The sequence below is a fragment of the Tenrec ecaudatus genome, chromosome 3 (assembly GCF_050624435.1).
Source record: "Tenrec ecaudatus isolate mTenEca1 chromosome 3, mTenEca1.hap1, whole genome shotgun sequence".
NCBI classification, from domain to species: Eukaryota; Metazoa; Chordata; class Mammalia; order Afrosoricida; family Tenrecidae; genus Tenrec; species Tenrec ecaudatus.
The window spans coordinates 84,368,568-84,394,027 of NC_134532.1; the positions used below are offsets into that span (position 1 = coordinate 84,368,568).

General features: G+C 35.3%; 1 protein-coding gene across 1 annotated transcript in view; it reads right to left on the reverse strand.

Moving 5' to 3' along the window:
• The window catches only part of PCDH10 (protocadherin 10), a 46,616-nt gene that overhangs the window by 7,520 nt on the left and 13,636 nt on the right, over window positions 1–25,460 (reverse strand). The window contains exon 4 of the mRNA XM_075544817.1: window positions 24,942–25,247. Within this exon, the coding sequence (XP_075400932.1) occupies window positions 24,942–25,247 (306 nt within the window). The remainder of the gene's footprint in view (window positions 1–24,941; window positions 25,248–25,460) is intronic.

Below are 25,460 nucleotides of genomic sequence, written 5' to 3' on the forward strand. Positions count from 1 at the left end.
TCTAATTTTATTTTTGAGAATCATGGAATTTATAGCATTTACTGACATTTAGACACTTCCATTCAAGCTTGAAAATAGAATTATAAACAAGGAATTCAAATTAGTAACTTCTCTGAGAGGTTGAAATTAGATTTACTTTTGCAAATAGAATGCCTGGAAATTGCTGAATGGGAGTCATCGCTCCTGTAAATTTAGGAGTCTTGTGTGAATAAAGAACTGTTTGCACAAAAACAGCATTGTTATCATATTACTCTCAATTCCTCATGACACATACAACTTCATTTTCCATCTGAAAATGACGGATCACCTCCAGTAATGTAAGATCAAAAAACACAATGACAGAATAAATTGTTTTCTAAATGATCCCTTCACAGGCATATCTAGAATCATTTCTGCTCTGATGCTGATCAGCTTCCAGACTAAGATGGACTAGGAAGAAAGACATGGCAATCTACTCTTGGAAATCAGACACATAAAACCCTATGGATCAAAATGAACTGATCCACAACCTGACACAGGGATAGCATAAGACTTAGCAGGGTTGCATTCTGGTGTTCACAGTTCATCTATGAGTCTAGGGTGAGTCCAAGATAGCTGACAACAGAAGTAGTCTACTTTATTAAGGGTAAGGTTTTAAATAACTTAATCACAATGCTGGAGAATTCATCCTTGAAAGTCTTCTGGGTTGATAAAGTACTTGTGATTCAGTCAAGACAAGACTTTTTAAAAGTTCAAAATGGATACACCCAGACTGATGACTTAACAATTGTATGTGAGATTGTATAACGCTACATATTTAATATAATGGATGATCTGGTTTTCTTTAATATAGTTCGATACTTATACGTTTTTTTCAAACTAGCAGATTAAAACGAGGAAGTGAAAGTTCAGAGGAAATTGAAAATACTGGCACATTGAAAGTGACAACTGAGCACAGAGAAAGGACAGCAAAAGACCTCTCCACACTAAAGAAATGAGGAAGTACAGGGTTAGAGGCCTTAGTCAGGAATGAATAAGGTTATTCAATCAAATACAAGACCTTCAGCTCCATGTGAATTTTAGATAATCAGCGAGCACATTCTTATGGGTGGAGAATATAGGTATGCCCCATGAAATGTATGGGACTTCGGTATTTTATTTGCTAAATTTGTTAGCACTCTCCTCAAGGCGTCTGCTTCATCACAGCACAGATAACTCTAGTTACCAAGAAGGTAGGCACATTGCATTGTTTTCTAATATTTGTAAGTGTAGTTTTATAACAACCTGTGTACATATTTCCATAAAAAACAATTCAAAATTAAGATGTCAAATTTCAAATGGAATAAAATGAAGTTACTTGACATAAAGTTTTATTTAATGATAAATTTTCTTATAGTAGCTGAATAAAAAGCCAAAATAACATTTAAAAGAACTGAAATAATTTATGTTTTGACATTCAGAGCACATAAACTCAAAATACCAAACTAACTGCCATTTGAGTCGATTCCGACTCATAGCAACCCGATAGGCCGTGATAGAATTGCCCCTGTGAGTTTCCAAGACCCGTCTTACTCACCTAAGAGAAGCTGTTGGTTTTGAACTGCTGACCTTTGCAGATAGCGGCCCACTGTGTAACCATTACGTCACTGGGGCTTCTTTAGCACCCACAGGAATTATATAAATGTACCAAAGTCCAAGTGGAAACCTAAGCAACTAAAGAGAAAGAAAGAAAAAGCTACTTGCTTCCTGGAGAAGAATAATGAATGTGCTGTGGTCTGTCAAAAAAAGAGCAAGGAGATCTGAATGGGAAGAAGTACAGACAGAATGCTTCAGACAGGCAAGGATGGAAGGATGGCGAGACTGTTTCATGTCCTTTGGACATGTCAGGAGAGATCAGTCGCTGGAGAAGGACATCATACTTGATACAATAGCAGAGCAGCAAAACACAGGAAGACTTTAGCCAAGATGCATTGACCCAATGGCTGCCTCGATGGGACTGATTCAAATATAGGAGCATGTGAGGATGAGCCAGAGTTTCCTTCTCCAGCACATCGGGTTGCTATGAGCTGTAACCAATTTAACGGCACCTAACAAGCACACCAAAACAACTGGCTTTCTTGGTCTCAGGGTTTATTGATTCACTATTGCAGTCCATACAAATGTATATAAGTGCAGTTTATTCCAGAAACACTTGTGGAGCCTGAGACTCTAAAAATGAAAACACATGGATTCTGCTCCAAAGATATCCCAGCCCAATTAACAAAGCAGCATGCATTGCCTTAATTGTTTTACAAAAGATTTTTTTAAAGGCAATCATATAAGAAATTACAAGAAGTTACAGGGAGGCATGCACGTAACTGTCTCATAAGGCTTCTCATTAAAGGCAAAATTAGATGAACCTTGATTGATGAGTAGGAGATGGTCATGAAGATGGAGCAGGGATGATTTTATAGATGAGAGATCACTCAGAGGGAGAATAAAATGTGCAAAGTTACTAAAGGGGCTGCAAAAGAACACGGCATATCAAAAACCTGACAAAGCAGTGAATGACATGTAGCAAAAATTGTGGGTGAGACTTAACTATAAAACTCCATAGCTGTAGTCATGTATCTTGAGGAACTGAGCCACTGAGCTTTCAGGCTAGCGGATAGTCTCAGGAGATAGCACATTCCACAAAGACAACGCTCTACAGCTAACTATGGTGAATGGAGACATGCGTCTTCCTGTAATAAAATAAAATGCTTGGTCTCTTCCTACTCGGAGCAAAGAAGAGTGAAGAAAATTAAAATATCATGAAGCAGAGGCCTAGGGAACCACATGAACGAGTCTCTACTACCTTGAGAAGAGAGTAGCTGACGTGTGGCTACCACTGCCAACTTTTTGGATGGGGATCACAATAGAAATACTGAGCCAAGTGGCAGAAAAATGTAGAACAACCTTCAAAATAATAAAAAAGACGGACTTATTTTCTGATGGGGATTGCTGGACACTCCAAGACGATGGCCCTTAGACAACCTTCAAACCTCAAACTGAATCCAGCCATAGGGATTATTCAGCTGAAGAAATAGAGAGGGTTGCCCATAAAGCTCCAAATAATACCTTTGACGAATATATGCCTCAGAGCAATTAACCATACAGGACCAAGAGCAGTGATCCACTGCTGTCAATTCAATTCCAAGAGGACAACCTTTCTCCAAAAGTAAAGTTCACAAGGCTGGAAGAGATAGGAAAAAGAAAACAACAACAACCCCCAAAGGGAAACAGGGAGCCCAAGAAAGAGATGGGAAGAGTAGCATTACCATGAGGGAAGAATGCAACCAAGGCCACAGCACAAAGCGTGCATAGATGTTTGAATGGATCGCTGCTTTTCTCAGTTAACTGTTACCCTGATGTCAATAATTCCACTCCGCCACCAAATTACCAAGAAAAAACTGTGCAGGTTATGGTGTTGGCAACAGACAGCACGCACAATTTGAATGAGAATATATTATTCTTAAAAGAAAACAATCTAGTTGATGATAGAGTTTTAGAGAATCTAATTAGTAGACATCAAGTTTTAAAAAACAGAATTCTGCATTGATTTTGTTGAACTAGGCCATTGGCATTGATTTTGGTGAACTAGGCCATTTTGAGAACTAAGAAAGAAAATATTAGTGTATGTTTTCATAAAGTTAGGGGTCTAAAGTTTACAGATCAGGAAACTTTGCATTTAGTCACTGTAAGTCTTCCATAGTTAATAAAATAATTGAAATCAAAAAGATAGCCCAGTTATTTCATGACTGATGCTTCTAACATTATTCTAGAAGGAAAGAAGCGGTGAAATGATCTGTGTTAGGACGTCATTCTATCCCACTATCTCAAACTCGGAGGGAACAGCGTAAGCCTCAGAAAAGCTAAGGACCCATAGACGTAGGCCAGATGTTCCCCGCAAAAAAATAATGATGAAAATATAAAGCAGATAGTAATTACAGGCTAATATTAAATTTACCTTATGATTCAGAATTTTCCCCCCATTTCATACAGGATGATTTGATCATAAACACAAGCATATTTCACTTTAGGATGATCTGATCTACCACTCACAGAATTGCTGAAGACATGGGGAAAAGTTTAATTATGGTCTTTAAATTCACTAATATAAACAGTGTAAATGTTTAAAGTTCTCCTGGGTTGCTCTAAAGAGCCCTGATGGCACTGTGGACCAGGCACCAGCTTCTCTGTTATAGAGAGTGCAGGCTGTCATCTCCCATAAAGACTGAAAGTGTCAGAAATCCAATGTAGGGTTGTTACAAGTTGGAATCGAATTGATAGCAGTGGATATATTGATCAAGTCTCTTCTTTCCCAAAATAACCCCAGCCCAAGCTCAATCTATTAGCATTTTCTGCTCTTTCCTCATATTTACTTTTCAGTTTCAAAAAATGTACTCTATATTAAAAAGAAAACTGCATTTTTATTATTCTTACAGTCCAACTACACAATAAAACACTTTTCATATGTAATTTGGTCTTTTATTTTATTTTTTACTGTACAATTCATTTTGTGGCTGTTCCTAATTGCTGGTCAATTTTCCAATTAAAACATTTCCTCTATTCTCATCAACTTAAAAAAAAGTAATTATTATTGGGGATGTACCCTTTTCCCAGTTGTCGAATCTCAAGATTGTGAATTATACTTGGTAACTACTCACTTTCTTCTTTTATCCCAACTTTTAGTTTACCAATCCTATGAAATATTTTCCAAGTTTCCTCCCAATAGTAATCCCTTCATTTTCTTAATCACTATTATTTTAATCCGCTCAATGTCACAAAATTTAACTATTAAAAAAGTAGGCTCTGCTAGTAACACAACCCCATGTAACAAACCTTTCCTTCCAAAAATTGTGTCAAATTTCTTATAGTCTGGGATTCAGGTACTGAACTGGTGGAAAACTCCCAGTCAAATAGCAGGAGTAGTCTCAAGTATAAAACATGAGTCTCTAAAGAAGAGACTATAGCTAAGTTACTAGACATCTCTTTTTTCTCATTTTTATCTGCTAGGAAATGGGCATAGTAAAACTACCTGTCTTGTTTTATTAATTTAAGAATTACACAAACTAACTTCTCCTGAGTGTGTAGTGTAGTGCCCAGCTCCTAAGAGTGCAGTTGCCTTGAAGTCAGTACTCACTGCTGGAGTTCACGTGCAGGACAGAGCACTGTACTCCATCAGTCTTTCACACTGTGATCTTTAGGAAGCCGATCATCAGTCATTTGTTCCACGGGGATTCTCCGTGGGAACTTAGACCCTCAAATGTCCAGTGAGTAGGCAAGTTCTTAACAGTTTATACCACCAAGGACTCCTGGAGTCACAATGTTTGTGACAAATGTTATCCACCATGACTCTTGGTATTATTATTTAAAATGTAACATTCAAAGGTTCACTTCCAGTGACCTACATCATTGTTCTATATATTTAGTAAACTACAATATCCATATTTCCAAGGCACTTATCTTCTTTTATAATTTTATACAAAATTTTGGCCATGATATGCCCTACTCTTAAAGTATTTTTTATTGCTGTCAGTTAAAATCATACAGCTCAGATCACACTCTACTATTGACCCTATAGTACAACTTTATAAATCCTTCCTTGCTTACTATAAGCAATCTTTTCCATAGCTAGCCAGAGATATTTTTATTATAATAAAGTTAGTATCTTGATATCTGTTAATAATATGAAAAATAGTGGAATCTTTGAAAGTTGAGAAGTTCTGAAGTGCAATTCACTTTTCAATTCACAAGCATTATATTAAATGAAAAACTAAACCTTGTAAAATGCTTTTTCTTCACATGTTGGAAAATAGCATTATTTAATGCCAGAAGCTTCATTATTTTATGAAAATTGAAGTTTGTCTTCTTATGAGATGTTATAAAGACAGTAGAATGTACGCTTTTTAAAATAGATTAAGCCCTGAAACAGTTGTTAGGTCTCTTTTTTTCAGGTATAATAATGATTTTGTGTATAACTATTTGTTATGTAAACACACACTCTCTATGTTGTTTTTTGTTAGGTACCATCCAGTCAGTTCTGACCCAAGGTGTCCTTATGCAAAGCAGAAGGAAATGCTGGAGGTCCTGTGCCATCCTACAATTGCTCTTATGCTTAAACCGATTGTTACAGCCAAGGTATCAGTGCATCTCCCCGTGCGCCTTCCTGCTTTTCGCTGCCTCGCTACTTCACCAGACATGATGCCCTTCTCCAAGATGTCCTAAGTGAAGGATGACATCTCACCATCCTTGCCTTTCAGGAGTGTTCTGGTCATACTTCTTCCAAGAGAGATTTGTTTGGCCTTTAAACAGTCCCTGGTACTTTCAATGTCCTTCTCCAGCACCACAATGCAAATGCAAGTATTCTTCTTCAGTTTTATGTTTTCAATGTCCCATTAATAAATATACATACATATAGATAGATAAACAGATAATGTGATGGATTAAGAAATGGGTTGCTAACTGCCAGAGCTTCAGTTGGAAAATGACCAGTTAGCAGGAGAAGGATGAGGCTTTCTACTCCCACAAATATTTACTGTCTCACAAACTCACTGGAACATTCTGCTCTTGCCAATGGGTTGCTCCAAGTTGGAATCAGCTCAAGGGAAGTGAATGTGTGTGAATATATATATGTGTGTGTGTATACACACACACACACACAATTAGTCAATTGTGTTCCATAGGGTTTTCATTGGCTGATGTTTGGAAGTAGATGTCCAGGTCTTTATTCCTAGTTTGTCTTAGTTAAGATGCTCTAAGCTCAAAGATTTTCCTGCCACTTGTTTCTGTGTGTGTGTGGTGTGTGCGTGGGCTGTGTGTGTGTGTGTGTGTGTGTTTGATGTGGATGGTAGAAGCCAGCAAGAGAAAATCATAAAAACATAGGAATTACAGAAGCCTCAATTAATGAAGCCTGGGTAGAAACTAATGTAATATTAAGGTGACTTTTATTCATTTCTCAAATGGACCTGTGGCATCTTTGCTAGTTCTGCATGGTTTGGAAGACAAAGATACAAAATTGCTAAGTATGAGGATATTTGACAGAACCAGATTTTCATTAAAGAAACAAGAAGCAGGAAATTTTGGATTTGGAGCACCTAACTAGAACAAACAAGGAAGAAAGGCCAGGCCATCCACTTCCAAAAATCAGCCCATGAAAACCTATGGAACACCACTGCCTAATTAGCCATTGATAATAGACAGGTCTAAGCAGGACTGGACATTTCATTCTCTTGTGCATGGGGTAATCATTAGTTGGTTGGACTCTAGAGCAGCTATCAGCAACCACAGTACTATCATATGGTAGATATAGTCATCTTTGGAATATCTTGCACAAAGATCCACTTTTCCTCACTAACTAACTGTTTTCAATTATTTTCTGTGATGAGGTTAGGAGCTCTGGTGGTATAGTGGTTATGCGTTGGGCGGAGAACCATGAGCTCAGCAGTTCAAAGCCACCAGCTGCTCTGCTAAGAAAAAATGGGGCTTTTTCTTCTGTAATTAATTTCAGAAACCCACTCTCAAAAATTCACAGGGGCAGGGTTTCAAGAGTCAGCATTACCTCAATGGCAGTGAGTTTGGGTGGAAACACTCAATTGCTAACCAAAAAGGCAATGGCTTGATTCAACCAGCCACTCCACACAGGAAAGATTTGGTATTCTGCGACCATACAGATTTATAACCTTGGAACCCCTATAGGGTAATATACTCTGCCCAAGGGGTTGTTTTGATTTGCAATAAAAGTACTGTTTAGGGTTCTCTCACACAGAGCTATCAGACCTCTGGAGCAAATAATACCTTCTCTGAACTCAGAATTTACATTAACAGGCTAGTGCAATTGTCTACATGGTCGGGTATATATGGCCATCAATTTGGATCATTTAAGAATTTTTTGACTTGAAGAAATGTCTTCTCTTTTTCTAAATCTACCTAGATAATATGCTTCTTATATTAAATATCAAAATAGGTTTCCAAAACAGGTATAATTTGTCAGATTATTTTTACAGTTTGCTGTTTATAGTAAAATGTCTTCACTCACTGTAAAAACATAAATTAAATAAAATACTGGGGATGTAAAAAATTAAAGGTTATAATCATGCTTTTGAGACTAACAGCATCACAAAATGAATAAAGCTTACTTTTTTGGTCATTATAACTTTGGTTCAATATTCTGTCATACTAGCTTAGAAATTTAAAAAAGTAAACTACATTTTAAAAACTGACATATAAGAAAATATGTACTACAGAAATAAAATAGCAATATGTTGTGAAAAGACTATTTGAAATCTGGTTTCTCTGGGAGTAAATGAGTGTACCTTTGCTCTCTTAAGCACCGAATTTTAATTTTTCCATCCTCAGGCTGATAGCAGTGTTCCAACTGTAACCGAATATATGGTTGCCTTGAACACTTAAAAAATCTGTCCTTTGTGCTAGCGCATACTGTTTTCAATATATTAAATAATATCATTCCTACAAGAAATATTTTTAGGTCTGTTTGATAGATGAGAACAAAACATGTAACAGACAGATTAAAGAATCTGCAGAGGTGACACAGTAGTAACTGGCTACGTTGATGTCTGCTACCTAGCAGACCGGTCCACATTAGAGTCTGTAACCACAACATAGCACTGCTTTGGTATGAAGATCACTTTGCTAAGTGCACAGTAAGTTGTGAGTTTTTAGAATGTAAACGTACACCTAGAGAACAAAAATCAGAAAATGCTTTCTTATGAAACTGTACATATCAAGTAGTAATGATGTCAAGGTGAAATATTTTAGTAATGCTTCCATGTATACACTGTCACTGAGCAGATTCCAGCGCACAGCGGCAAAAGAGGCTGTACACCTCTACAGTAGCAGATAGCCAGTCTCTCTCTCTCTCTCTCTCTCTCTCTCTTTCTCTCTCTCTCTCTCTCTCTCCCTCTCTCCCTCTCTCCCTCACTTTCTCTTTTGTAGAGCAGCTGGTGGTTTGCAATCCAACACTTACCCAATAGTACTTCCAAAAATTCTTACTAATATATAGAAACTGTTTATTTGAAATAGTAAGACTAGGGAAATGTCAAGCATTTATTAAAAGGACCTCAATTTAACCAAGTGAGCAGGTTCTAGTTCATGTGTATTATAAAGAGAGTTGAAACATTTTTACTGGTACAATAATATACCCAAAGTTGGGTGATTTATTTTTTAAATTTCCTGTCAAGGCTAGTGCTATGCACCGAGGTGAGGGAAAAACAATTCGATACTTAACATCTATGATTCTGAGATGACCTGACCTGATTATTTACACTATGCAGTAGATACAATATCCTTATACTGAATATCATCGCTAACAATTACATTAATCTAATTCAATTTTTGTTCTAAATCAGAATTCTGATAGTTTTTTTCTAATGGAAAGCTCAGATATTGAAATATGTTGTCTCTATATTTGTATTTTAAATTAAGATATTGATATTTTGATATGCATATCAATCTATGCTAAGTTCATGAGTAATAATCACTTGCCCATTAAAAGGTCTTGAGGACATTCATAAAATCTATTTCTAGGACAAATAAAACTGAAGACCATTGTACCTAGAATAAAGTAGATTTTTAAAAATTAGTTTCTAAAATGAGTGTTAAACTGTTCTTGCCCACTATTTATGAAGATCTGGCTAAAACTATTGGTTAAAAATATGCAAACAATGTCCATGCTACTATTTCATAATATATACAATTATTTAAAATATTAGGACCTGAGAAGGTGGGGGGATTGGTGGGGAATGGAGGAACCTATCACAATGATGAACACATAAACCCCACCCCTTACCCCTAGGGGAAGAACAACAAAAACGTGGGCAAAGGGAGACAGCAATCTGTGTAAAATATGAAAATAATAATAATTTATAATTTATCAAGGGTTCAGGAAGGTGGGAGGCTGGGGGAAGGAGGGGAAAAAAGAAGAGCTGATAGCAAAGGCTCAAATAGAAAGTTAATGTTTAGAAAATGATGATGGCAACATATGTACAAATATGCTTGATACAATTGATGTATGGATTGTTTATAAGAGTTGCAAGAGCCCCTAATAAGGAGATCTTTAAAAGAATAAATAATATAAAATTAAAATTCTAAAGCAATATTATATACCCATTGTAAATTGTCTAAGTATTTCTATTTAAATGAAGAATCTTTCATTATACTATACAGATTAGCATTTTAATTATAGTTTCTACAAAGAATTCTTCCTAACAGCTTCAATAATCAGGGGTTACACTCCTAGACCGCAACCTAAATTTTATGCAAAATATGACTATTAAGTTAGTTAATAATCATATTCTACATAGTTAAATAGTTTGTAAAACTAATTCATATATAAGCCTAACTTTTAAACTACCTTTCTTATTCATTGCTATAATTTGAGAAATTATTATTCTCTTAGCACTACATAACATAGATACCAAATATAATTGAGTATATGCTGACCCAAATATCAGCCGAGGCACCTAATTTTACCTCAAAAAACTTCATTAAAAATGTGCTGAAAAACTCGGCCTATATACGAGTATACATGGTATATATTTTTCATATTGGTTTATTGATCTTAAATTAATTCATGTTAAAGAAATTAGCATTCACCACAATCTATACACTAAAGGCATTTCCACAGATGCAATCACCAAGTAATCCTTTGTATGCATAAATTTAAATATAGGTTTTAAATATAGTTTTACAATTATAAAATAGTAATGAATTTGACACAAAATTGTTTACTATAATCTGAGTTACAGGAATTATTCCATAAGCTTGACAAAAATGAAGGTCCTTTCATAATGTTAGTGTGCATTTAGTAAATTGGTACCTTTGTTGTTTCTTATATCTCCTATGCTTATAAATGGGTATTTAGTAGTAGGTTGCTAAAATTATTGTTTTAAAATGTAGCATTAATATTTAGCTAACCAATTACCCACTTGACTTTTATCCTTTCATTTTCTTTTTCTTAAAGGTATGATTAAATCATATTTCCACATTACCAAGAAATTCTGCATTTTTCTGCTCTCAAAAATATCAACCCAAATGTAATAATCATAGGTGGTATGCTTGTTAAATCTTCTAAGATAAAAATGAGCTACTAGATTTAAACCAGAAGTTAAATTGTCATCATATCCAATTTTCTATTTTTTACTTAGTGTTATTTAATTCCAAACCTTTCAAATCAAATAAAAATGAAAAATATATCCAAGAACAACTTGAATTTAATTCCAACTTATTTCCAACTCCTCGTCTGTCAGTTTGTCATATTGCAGAGGTTTGCATATTAGCATGATGCTAGAACTTTTTCCACCGGTATTTAAAATAGCAGCAGGGCCACCCAAGTTTCAAGAGGAGCTTCCAGATGAAGACAGGGTAGGAAGAAGGATCTACTTCTAAACAAAATTAGCGAGTGAAACTTTATGAAGCATAGTAAAAAAATTGTGATATAGTGCCAGAAAATTAGTCCCACAGGTTGGAGGGCAGTGAAAATACAACCGAGGGGGAAGAACCGGTGACTCACAGTAGGGTCAACATTAATGACGTGCATGGAAAAAGGATTTAGAAACTGTCACTTGTTAATGAGGCATGGATCAAAAGGAGAAGAAAAAAGTTGCAAACATCATTAATCATTGGAATGCGATTATGCATGACGTGGGAATCAAAGAAAATTGGAAGTTCTCCACGATGACATGGAAACTTCCAGGTAGATATCATAGGCATCTGTGCACTTAAATTGGTCATTTAGAACTTAGAAATTACGTAGTCTTGTATGCTGAAAATGGCAACTCAAAGAGGAATGTTGCTGCATTCATTGTCAAACAGCATTTCTACGTATACACTGAACCCCAAGACTGTCAGCTGGTATGCCTGAGTCGCTGCCCTTGTAGTTAGCCGCTCAGTGAGTAACCCACCACCAGAGCACAGCTTCTTCGGAGGTGCTACAGCTGAAGGGAAACCAGCACACAAACATTCCTTGAAGAAGCTCAACAGTGTCTGTGAGAATAGGAGCCCACTGTGGAGTATTCCGACACAAGTTCAAGAAGATGAAGAAAAATTTAACAAGTGCACAAGAACAAAAGTATGAGCTTGAATATATTTCACCTAAATTAAGAGACCATCTCAAAATGAATTTAACACAACGACTGAGATTAGCCAAGTTATGAGATGGAAGGACACAGGGCCTTGCAATGCAGAGACCACGTGGCTATTAGCATAACAATAAGGCTGTTAACTGGATTATATTAGCAAAAGAGGAAAGAAAGAAAGGTCAAAATGGATGTCAGAAACCATGCTGAAACTTGTTGTTGAGTGCTGAATGACTAGAAGAAACAAAAGAAATGTAGGAGAGTGGAGTAGAAGCGTTCAAAGGGCAGGGGTAAAAGATGAAGCACAATAGTAGCATGTGCAGAGAACTGAGATTAGCAAAGGATAAGCGAATAACCGGCCTCTCCCTTTCTCAGGCTGAAAGAATGGAAGGAACATAGCTAACTTGTGAGCAACATTTAAGGATGCTGTGGACAAAATTTTGAATAAAGGAAGAATCAAAGGAATACATAGAGTCACTCTATCAAAAACATTGATCAATGTTCAAACATTTCAGGAGGTAGCATACAACAAAAACTGACAGTACTGAAGAAACACATTCAACCTGCACTGAAGGCATTGACAAAAATTAAGCTACAGGAATTGATTCAATACCGATTGAGATGCTCCAGTAAATAATGTACTGGAAACATTCATTTGTGCCAGGGCATATGGATCATTTGGCATTCTTGCCCAGAATAATTGTACTCAAAATAACTCGTCAACATTCAGCCATTGAAAGAGGAAGCCTATGAGCAACAACAAATAGAACTGCAGGAATACATTTAAGCTAAAGTTAAAGCACTAGTCAAACACAGGTTCCAGAAATTGATGAAATGCCATTGACATGTTTCCACAAACTGATGTGGCCTGGAAGGACTCACTAGTCTATGCAGGGAAATTTGGAAGACAGCTACTTGGCCAACTGACTGGACAATATCCATTTAATTATACCCATTCCAAAGAAAAGTGATTCAAACGAATGCTGAAATGATAGAACAAAATCATCATTATCACATGCAAATAAAACTTCGCTGAGTATCGATTAACAATGGTTACATCAATACATTGCCAACGAGTTGCCAATGAGTCAAAAGAGGACACATAACAAGGGATGTCATTACTGATGTCAGCAGGATCTTGGCTGAAAGCAGAGAATACCAGAAAGATGCTTACTTATGCCAAGGCATTTGATTATGCAAATCATGGCAAACTCTGGATGGCCTTCAGAAGAACTCCAGATAGCCTTCAGTAAATTCCAGAACATTTTAATGTGCTCATCAGGAACCTATACCTAAAGCAAGAAGCAGTTATGAAAACAGAATTAAGTAATATTGTATGGTTTAAAATCAGGAAACTATGGTTTATGTCTGGGTTGTCTCCTCTCATGCATTATTCAATATATATGCTGAGAAAATGATGAGAGAAGCTGAATTATATGGAGAAGAATCTGGCATCAAGATTGGAGAAGGCTTTTTAACAACCTGCAATATGCTGGTGACACAACCTGTTGAAAGAAAGTGAAGAGAACTTGATGCATTTTCAAAGCCAAGAGGTTACTTTGAGGATTGAAGTGTATCTGACTCAAGGAATAGTATTTTCCATTGCCTCATGCGCATGTGAAAGTTGGACATTGAACAAGGAAGACCTAAGAAGAAATGCATTTGAATTACGATGCTGAAAGCAGAGAATACCAGAAAGCAGTTCCTCTGTGTTTTGGTCACTGTGTAAAGGCACTCAGCTTTGTGACTCACAGAACATTATGAAGGGCGTTGTAAAGAATGGCACTCCAGAACACTTCATTGTTTTCATGCAGAAACTGAGTTGATCTAACAGAACAAGGGACTAGCGTTTGGTTTAAAATCACTAATGTTATGCATCAAGGTTGCATCCTTTTGCCCTACTTATTCCATCTGTATGCTGAGAAAATAATCTGAAAGTTAGGCTATAAAAAGAAGAAACAGATTTGTGTTGGAAGAAGTAGAGTCAGAATACTCAGAAGAGAGGACGGTGAGACTTTGTCATAGAAACTTTGGACATGTTACTGGGAGGGACCAGTTCCTGGAGCAGGACATCCTACTGAACCAAAAAGAGGCTCAGTAAAAAGAGGAAAACCCTTAAGGAGATGGATTGACCAGTCCCTACAGCAATGTGTGCACTCATTAAGGATTGTGGGGATGGCTCAGGATTAGCCAGTGTTTCCTTCTGTTGTGCATGGTGTCACTGTAAGTCAGAACCAATTAGAAAGCATCTAACAACATAAGAGAAGACAGCTCAGGAAAGGAAAAATATATATATATGTAATGACAAATATATTTTAAATCTGTATTCTATGCGCCTCTTCCCTTTGACCAGTTTTCCAGGACCGGATTAGGAAAAGCATTTTTTGGGAAATAATAACATCACACAACAAGAAAGTATTATTTCACTAAATCACAGAGGATGTATGCATATGTATGTAGTTTGTCACACTTTCAAGGTAACATGTTTCTATATTCCTCAGGAACAAGTTCCTGGTTGGGTTATTTGTTACAATGTGTGACGTGAATCTTTCCAGATGGAGCATAGATCCATTTCCTCCTTTCTGCTCTCAATAGAAGTAGATTGAGTGATTACTATCTTATCTGTATAACATTTGTTTAAACACTTAACATCTATTATTTCACCTCTCCCCTTCTCCATTCAAAGACTCCCTATCTCTTTACACTCACTTCAGATAAACCCTTAAAAGAATATTAATCGCTTTGCTTTCTTCAAACTCCCCTTAAAGTGGCCACATCCGCAATTTGTCAGAGGCTAGGAGAAATGTGAAGTGCAGACATCTCAAATGTTCTACTGGTATTTGGGTTAATATATTTACATGTCTGTCATCATTTTTTAAAATCTTTAATTTAACAGAAGATTGTGTTTCAATCAATAAGAAAAAAATGAAGACAATTATCAAGCAGTTCTCCAAACTCAGGCATGAGTAAAATCCCAAAGTGTAAAAGAAATCATGCCCCAGGGGGACCTACACCAACAAAGCAGTTCTTTCTTTCTATTATCACAGAGAACAACTGACTGCTAAATTTTGGTGGAACACAATGCATCATTTCATTCAATATCATTCGGTATAATTATATAAAAGATCAGCATCTATCTATGATTAGCATCTGTCTATGATTAGCAGCTGCAGATTAATTTTATATAATCCTGAAATTGTCCTCTATAAAACTTTTAAAATGTAATTTTGAGGAAGCCTTTAAGTTCAGTAAAATAATGATTTTTGTTAGAATTGTTTATAGGACAAAATATTCAGGGAAATCAAACAGAAATCTATAGCTAGTACTGGCATTGTTTCTGACGCTAGTGTCTCATATGTAATTCTATAAAAATAAATCTAAATTAATAAAAAAGGATTGTTTCTGACATCAGATTTTTAATGGGAAAAATAATAAAAAATTAATGCAATTTAAAGATGCCTCTTATGCATCCTGAGTCATAAAATCCACAGCAACTGTCAAAATACCAAATTTTCCTTTTAAAAATATATACTTATTTCTACCATGATTTCAGTCAAATCGGCACGTGAAACATTTTATTTTACATCCACCATTGCAGGATTTTTCACTCTCTCATTAAGATGACTCTCTGAAATCACCTTGGTCTAACGTTCCCGTTGTTCGCTAGGAATAGTCTATGATACACAACGTGCTGCTCTTTAAGTGATTAAAGGTCATGCCAGGTTACATCGGATAAGAGTGACCTCCACTCATACGTCTTTATTAAAGATAATTTAAAACATAATTCAGAAAATATGGATTGTTATCAATTTTACTTTTGCATTATTTCTATGATTTTACCTGTTTAAAGACACATTGAGAATTTTGACAAAAACACAAAACCTGCTTCCAAATAAAGTATTAACTATCAATTCTTAGTCCAAATATAGTCGTTAGCACTTACACGAGCCTCAGAACATTTGAGACTCTTACTACTTACTTGTAAAGTACATGCTAGTTGACGAGACGTACTGTTTGCATCTCTGCTTACTGTGTCAACATTTAAAGAAGAAAGTAACTGTAATACTTACAACATTTTAATAAGAAATAAAAATGTCTTCCACATACACATCTGACACCTATTTTTCATATTGCCATGGTTACTTTTTCTAATTTTGAATGTCTTATAAGAAAAAGTGAAAATCTTAAAAAATTTAAAATGACAAAAATCTTTAAAAGAAACATAAGCATCCCAAATTTGATTGTTTCCAGCAAGTAGAACAATGTCATGTGAACAGCTTCTAATAATGGTGAAGCCTCTGTTGTTACTTCTCTGCTTCTCCTGTTAGGTGCCACTGAGTCGCTTCTGATAAAGCCATTAGTTAAATAAATTTCCTCTTGCCTTTAACACACTCGGTCCATTCTTTCTCTGGTGCTCACTGATTAACATAAGCTAATTAAAGTTAGCATGGGATATATGTTGTCCAAGTGTACCCATGCAACTGCACCATGAAATAGAACATAGAAAATATATTTATATTCACTTGCTGAACTTATTGATTCAATAACATTGCACATTTAGATTAACACTGTACTATACAGAAACTTTATCAGATAAAGTTCAAATATGACCTCTTCAATCCTTATGGTTTAAAGAAATGTATGCCGAGAAAAAATAGATATGTGGCTTATTATTGACTATATAAGATACACGTACGATGTTTTATAAGGAATCCGCCATAGAATCAGAAAAAAGCACCACAACAAAAAAGTGTAACCTATTTTCTAAAACATTCTAGCTTCAATTTGTTCCTAATTCTGTTTCTTTGGTTTGTAATTACATTTTGATGTATGATATGTTCAAATTTCCCTTGGTCACTCCACCCCCAAATAAGTCAAGTTTCTCAGTGATTAGAGTTTTACAGTACCTAAAAATAAAAATGCAAGGATTTTGGAAAACTTAGGAAAGTGTTAAATTGATTAATTACACTAACATAATATTAGGTTGTGTTTTTCATCATTTATAAGTATTACCTAATTTTGAACAATGAACCTCATATTCTGAAACCATTTCCAAACTCAATTATCTAAATAATGCCATCTAATTCCTACCACAAAGATTTCAGAAGACGCAGTCACCCAAAAAAAGTCTGGCACGTTGAGTATTAAATAGTATTTAATGATATTAAAAGGCAATAGTATTTGTGTATTCTAGACTAAATTACAATTGTTCTGTAGACTAATGCATTTAAATTTTGACCTATGAAATCTTCCATTTGTTTAGGCAAGAAAAATTTTCCCAAGTAGACAGTCCTTTGCATTGAATAATTCTATTTACATTTTAATTGGTTATCTTCTTTTGTTAAGCTCGTATGATGGACAAAGTGCTTATATGAATTTACTTCCAATGTACAAAATAAGAAAGATGATGGAAATGATCTGTAATACAAAATGAGGTTTATAAAGAATATTAATATGCTAAGTTCTAACTCAATGAGATACAACATATGCATGAAATAATCTGCTGTGAATAGTAGATTAATAAGCAAAAGTATTGTGAAATATTTAATCATTTTATCAATAACGTCTTCTTCTCATACTCAAAAATGCACACTTTTGTAACCACATAGCTGTGAATACACAGAAGCAATTAAGATTGTGCCAAGAAATAACTCCTACATTGGAATTACAAAAGAAAAAAAAGTGATAGAACCGGAAATATGCACCTATCAGCGTTATAAAAATGGGGGAGATGAGAGCTAAAGTGTGGAAGGTGCTTGTAAATAAATATGAAACAGAACGATGGTTTTACAGACAGGGTAAGAAAGGGAGTAATTAAAATGCCATGGAAGTTACAATATAGAAGCAAAATCAGCACTTACAAAGAACATGAAATAAGTCCCGAGAACAAGTAAAGTATGTTTAAAATTCCAAAGCACTGGAAACCTCAATCATTTTTACAGATCATTCTAGCTTCTATCTTTTAGAAGAGTTTAAAATCTTCGCATTAAAGGATGGTGTAAACTGTGGATGACAGAAATAGTTTAAAGCTTTAAAAGTGCACGATTCCTGTGCAGTTTTAAGCCTCAGCTTGTTGCCAACCAAAAGGTCTGTGGTTCCAATCAACTCACTAGCTCTCAGTAAGGATGTCTACAGTGATTACAGCCAAGAAACCTGTATGGGGCAGTTCTATTCTGTCTCACATGAGTCAAAATTGACTTGACAACAGCCAATAATAACAAAATACGTTAAAATTAGAATAGAAGAAGAAAGTTTGCCTGACAATTTTAACAATTATATGTGTGCAGATGTTTTCGTTAAAAAATGTATGTGATAGCATTACAAACATTCTGAATATTTTAAAGACACACATTCTTTTAGTTTTTATCATGTAAGTATTTAGCATATATAATATGCTATAAATGGAGAATAAGTCCAGGTATTTCAAGACAGTAATTGTATGGGTGGGGGGAGGGGGAGGAGAAAACAAAACAGAGCAAAAGCAGATTTTAACAATGTTAATAAATGATGAAAAACTGCTTGCCACAACAGTCTTTAATAATGAATGTATAAATTTTGTGTTTTAATAGGATGGGAAAGTTTGGGTAACCACAGGTCTAGCAATCAAAATAAAGTCCATTTAATTTGGTAACATATTACAGTGACTTCTTAAATTAAAGAGAATTATACAGTTAATAGCTATATTGATTGAAAGAAAACACGAAACTCCCCTTCAATAAAGGGGATAAAAACCTTCTTGGCTATTAACTAGTTGGTATGCAGTAAAAGATACAAATTTTAGACTAAAAAATGTAAGCCACAGAAAAGCACCGGTGTCTGAATAACAAGCAAATTCTATCTACAGATCTGCCAGAAATGCAGACGTAAAAGAACGGTTCTGTTTCATATTTAGTCTTCAGAAGGATTTTTGTAGCTTTCCCTTTAAATCATCCTGGTTGTGATAGGTAATTAACCAATAAATAAAGACACAGGATATCATCTCACTTATCTAACACAACAGGGAGATTCCAGTCAACAGCTGCAAGAGTTACCAAGAACAATGATATGAATTGTGGAATGCTTAACATTCTGAAAATCACACACAAAAAACATTCCATTTTAATAGTCAAGATATAGAAAACGTGAACTGAGCGCTGGTGGTGCATACTGATTACACGGTAGGCTGTGAACCACAATGTCAGCAGTTCAAAGCCACCAGCTACCATGAAGGAGAAAGATGAAGTTTTCTCCTTCAATAGAGTTCTCATCTCAAAAACCCACAGGGCCAATTCTCCTCTGGTCCAGGGTGGCTCTGAGACAAGATTGACAGAAATGCAGTGAATGATGGCTGTTCTCTTTCTACATCCTATTCTATTTCTGTCATTTGTCTCCTACTTAAGGTGAGTGAACTATGTTGTTTATGAGAGATTTGAGCTCAATTTCTAAACAAGGAATTTCATGGAAAAATAGCTTAATTGGTGTGATTATAAGGTGAAAGATTTGGCACAGGGGTTAACTACGAGATTAGACTACAAAGATGTGTTCAAGTTGGAGAAAAAGTGAATGGAAATTAGAAAAGGAAATATATGTGTATGTGTGTTTACAAGACGTTTCCTAAAATTACAGGGAAAAATTCCTTTATCTTTCAATTCTATATTTTTCATGAACTTTTTTTGAAGTTCCTGTTTGTGTGTGATGCTTGGACCAGTATCTAAGAAATGTTTAAAAGGTCTTAAAATACACACACACACACACACACACACCCATTTAGTTGTAGTTTTAAAAATATTTTAAAAGGTGATGCTTCATTGCTACATTTATGATATTAAAGAAATGTACAAATATTATAGTAAATATTACAACTGTGGTACCTTATGCCCATTGGTGTTGAGTCCATTCAGACAATGTGGCACAGAACACAATGGCCCAGTAGGGTGTCTAAGGCTTTAAGCTTAACAAAACCAGACTGCCTCACCTTTCTCTTACATTGCTGGCTGGTAGTTTCCAATCACTTATCTTTTGGTTAGCAGGAGATTGCTTCTCCATTATGTTACCAGCATTTCTTTAAATAATACAAGGGGCCTGAGGGTAATGCATACCAATAAGAAAACTCCTTTTTTATATTTGATTTTGGCTAGCTCTCACCACATTGTGGAGTTAATAACTCACCAAGGGCATTCTGAGATAATGAAGAGACTGGAAGGGATGCTGTTGAAGACTCGGTTTTTCAATTCATATCATACAAAATCACAAGACGTTTATAGAATGTGTTTTGCAGAAATAATGTTTTTACCTTTAGAACTGAGTCCAATTTATGTTGATTCCCTGTTTGCACAGAACTGCTCCCTAAGGTTTTCAAGACTGATCACTAGGTAAAAATCCCCAGAACTCGCTGATAAAGCACTCTGGGTGGCTACAAACAGCCAACCTTTTGGCCTGTGGTCCAACCTTTAGCTGTTTGCAGCACCCAGGAGATCTTGTAGTAAAATTGTGGATGCGTAGAAGAATTCTCCCAAAATAATGATAATTGAAAGCAATCCTAAGTAAATTCTCACCAATATTTTGAATATAAAGTTGTAGCATATATATTTTTGTTATACTATAGGTGAGATAAAATGACAAACGGGATTGCACACCCGGACTTTTAGTCTAAATATTATATTATTTGCAAGCTGGAATGGAACTCAATATTTTCCAGTAAGTTTTTCTCTTTACTTAGAAAAAATATCCATGGGTTTAGAAATTTAAATATCTTTATGTCAATATAGTTGCTTTTACTTTATTCAATATAATTTCTTATGGCATCATTGTAAACAAAAATAATCAAAGGCTTTTCAGACAGGTATTTTAGATAAAATTTCACCGGCTATCTTAAAATTGTCTTCAATTTTTAGGGAATGGTTCTGTCTATTGACAAGCTATCAATAATATTCCAAATAATAATAATCCCTTAGTATTTTGTTAGTGCAACTGTTTGGGAACTGAGCACCCTCTAGGTTAATAAAGGGGATGGTCTATTTTAGGGATGACATCAAAAACTTATGGACAAAATCCTAAGTAAATGAATTATTAAAGAGTATTATAACCACTAAAGCTTTTCTGCATTATAGCCTTTTTCAATTACACTCTTGAAATTCAATTATTTTTGTTGAGAATTCCAGAATTCTTATATATAATTTATTGTCATCTGAAAGTTTACAATTTTAAACTATATTTAGAAATCTTTGTTATAACAAGCAATGATATTTTAAAATCCCAAAGATTATATTTTCTTGCTGCATTTTACCATTTTTAAAGTGTGACAAATAATTCACTTTCACTGAATCACTTTCAATGATCTTTAGTATTTTGCTATTCTGATTTTCAAACAGCTAAAGTTCTATAACATCTTAATGCAATGATATTAAGTTAAAGATAAATCTACGTATCATGTTCTTAATATATGTCCTCATTCTATATATTTAAATTTTTCTTCCTTCTTGTAGAGTACCCCTTTATTGAATATCAGAATATCAGCAAAGGGCATTAAAGCAAAAGTGAACAGAAAAGCCAAATGTTTAGGAATTGCTTATGATTAACTAATCAAATATTGATAGATGTGTTTCTCCTGACAAAGGAAATGGTATTTTCATACATATATGAAAGAAAACAATAAGACTGTATTGGTGTTCTTCTAAAAACATAAAATATACTTTTAAAAGAGTGTAAGTGTTCCTAATTTTATGTAAAAGTTGGTTTCTTAGGTTTTTAATTTAAATTCTAGCACTCAGTCCTATAGAAAGGAAAAGTTTTGGGGATAAGCAATGGACTTATTTGTATTATAAGCATATCACCACTTCCCTGTTATTACTTTATAAATGACAATGGCAGCCTCATTAGGCATTTTTACAGCTTTAAATATATAACTGAATGTACAGCTACTTTGCTGAACATCAAAATGTACCTTATGGTCATTATAAAACTAGGTGCATATTCAGCCAAAAAAATCACTCCCTCAATAATTATTTAAACATTTTGATTAAAAGCAGGTAATTAGTGTCAATTTTTAGCTTCTTTAATTACATAAGGGACAGGCTTTTCAAGATGATGTTAAATGATATAGGTATTAACAACTCTCACCTGAATTTAGGGATACAGTAGTCAAGAATATTTGAAATTAATAGTTTGCAGAATAAGCTCAACCATAAAATTCTTAGTTTATTAAGACATAGCCAAGCTTAAATTTTAAAGATAATTGTGAATTTGAGATGACATTAAATACTAGAAGGAACAAGAAATGGATTCAGACATGATTACAGTTATATAAAATACCAAGAAAGTGTAAAGGAAAACAACAGCATAGTTATTTTAAAGCTAATTTTCCATTCAGGTCATCCTTCATCTCAAATTCCAATTGTTAATCCCTGTGAGTGGGCTAAAATGGGCCAACATTTTAAAAAATGCTGTTAAAAATTTAATTATCCTAAGCGTATACCAGAATAATATGCAAACAAATCTATTTTTTCTAGGTAACATAACAGATTTTTCATTGACTTCTAGCAACACATAATTGTAAATAACTTTCATAATTTTTAAAATCAGATTTCTAAGTGGAAACACTCATTTCTTACGGAGGTGAGACACTTGTATTAAATATATGCATTGATAATTTCAAGATTAAAATATTATTTACCATGAGTGCTAAAATTAAAAAGAAAAGTTAATCAATGAAGGTAAGACATTTACCTGATATAATTTCAGTTCTCTATAAGTGTAACTTCACCAACAGTAGTACAGAATAAGTGTGACTTGATTTCTGTTTAATACTTTACAATAGATGTTGCTGTTAAATAGTAAATATGTGCACTTATTCGGAAGTACAAATTTAAATTACTCAGAATCAAATATCGTTTTTTCCCCTCTAAATTTTGGTAATGTAGTTCAGTAATAATATTCTTAGGTTAAGTAAAATAATCCTTAGACAATGCTCATGCTATTTTGGCTGATAAATAAAATTCAAACACCTAGAATGCAATCTGAGGGTCCAAACCACATCATAGTCCCAAGTTATTAAGAAAATGAAAATTTAGGTGATTTAAAATCACAGAGGAGTATGACTTTGTCTGCTAAATGTTAAAAATTTAGGATCTAAACTAAATCTTAATTGTTAATGTTAGATATTTACATATTTATTTTCCTTAAGCAGTTGTGCTCTCCCTTAGTTTATGACATTAAATATTAAAGCAAAAAAAATCAATGATATCTAGGAAAAAACAATTCTAGGGTTCTTAAGTTCATACTATCTGTCATGGTCTAAATGCATTCAATTGATAGCTTTCATATCATGAGAAGCCTTTGAAAAACTGAAGAAAATTTTCCATTATCTTCCCATTCCATGTTCCCACAATCTTTTTAAGGTCCTCTTGTGTAGACATACTAATTAAGATATATATTATTTTAGTGCTTTTCTTTAAACATCGTTTGCCTCTTTCCTCTCACTTTCGGAGTCATAAAGGCAGTGAAGAGTTAAAATAGATCATCCTGCGGCCCTGGGACTTTTTAAAGCTATCAGATGACAGTAAGAAAAGCATGTCCAGTGGATTCACCGTATAACATTAAAGTCATCATTTGTTTGCATTGCTACAGGTTGAATTTTAGTATTATTATTTTATGGGTCTTATCCACAACACTGAAATCTCAATGGCTATTTATTAACTAAAAGCAAGATTCCTACATCGTAGAACATAAATGGAATACTTCCTTTATCAAGAGTCCTCAAAGAAATATACTATGGAACCTCAAAGCATTTTTATTGTTCACAGCGGTTGTATAAGATAACACACCAAAAAGAAGGTATTGGCAATAGTGACAGAACTGAGAACAATTATCGATGTGTCTATGTTCCCATTGTCATCGAGTGAATTTTGCCTGGTGGCAATGCTGCATGCGTTAGGGTAAAATTGTGTTCCATACGGTTTGCAATGGCTAAGTTTTGGAAGCAGATCATCAAGTCTTCCTTTCAAGTCACTTCTAAGATGACGTCGTCCTCCAAGCTGGTGCTTAACAGCGGAGAACGTTAACCCTTTGCACCACTCAGCAACTGGAGAAAGAACCCTTTGGCTTTGAGTCCATTCTAACTCATAGCAAGCCTGTAAGACAGAATAGTGTGTCCAGGGCTGTACTGTTCACAGAAGGAAGTTGCCACATTTCTCCTCCATGGACTCACCAGTAATTTCCAAAAGACAGCTATCTGCGCAACTGAGTTTTGGATAACTGCGCTATGAGGGCTCTTTTCTATGTTAGGATCGTTTTGGGTTTTTTTTCAATATATGAAAGAAATCCCTGTACTAATGTGCTTCTATATTGTAGATCTTCGAGTTAAAACCAGTCATTTGGAAATCTGCGTATTACTCATTTTAAATGGTCAAAGTGCTATCAGATTGTTTTCTGAATTTATCCTAAAGTATTAATCACTACAGTAAAAGCACGATGAGACAAGAATGCTGACATCAATAAGCATAATGATTTCTCACGTAGCTTGTGAAGAGATGGTCCTCTGCCCTAATATTAACCCTTCCCCGCAACCACAACCAAAGCAAGCAAGCAAGTGGGCAAAGTTTAAGTAAAATAAGGCCATGAAAAATATTTCCTTAGTAAAACAATCGTTATGTTCTAATGGTTCTAACAGTACGAACCTAGCACAGGAGGAACCTGCCTTGCTGTTAAACAAATCCTTTCTTCCATTCATATATGCTGCCTGTATCTGAGTCATTGTATCTGGTGTTTATGAAAACAACCCGAACTCCCATCTTTCCTTAGCAGAACGGACTGTTGAGCTGCATTTCCTCAAAGGGAACACTGTAATGAAAGATTGTGTGTCATACTTACTCAAATAGGGTGGTTTGTAAGGCGCTCGTGTATTAGACAGCAGTCCGTCCAGATCCTTCCTCTCCAGAGCGCTGTGAAGGGCCTTCTCTTTGCCAAAGGTGGAGAAGGATCGCTCTGCGCCAGGCTGGGCTTCGGGCGGTTCGAACACCTCGGTGTCTGGAACCGAGTCCATGCCGGGAACATGCAGATTGCTGCGGTAATCAGCAGCCTGGCGTCCGTCGGAAGGGACAAAAGAAGGCATCCAGCAGCGGTCGGAGTGGCCCAGGGCCTTACATTCCTCCGTACAGTTGGAGAAGAGATCCATACCTGGGAGGGCAACAAAAGGAGACTACAGCTGTACGCTTCCAGAGCACGGCCAGCCCCTTGGAGGTGAAAGGGTAAAGACCACCCGCAGCGCCATCGAGTCAGTTGGGGTGCGTCGCGGCCCTCTAGGACTGGAACAACTGCCCCTACGGGTTTCCGAGACTGAACCACTGTGGGGAGCAGAGCGGCTGATGGCTTCAAGGTGCTCACCTTACA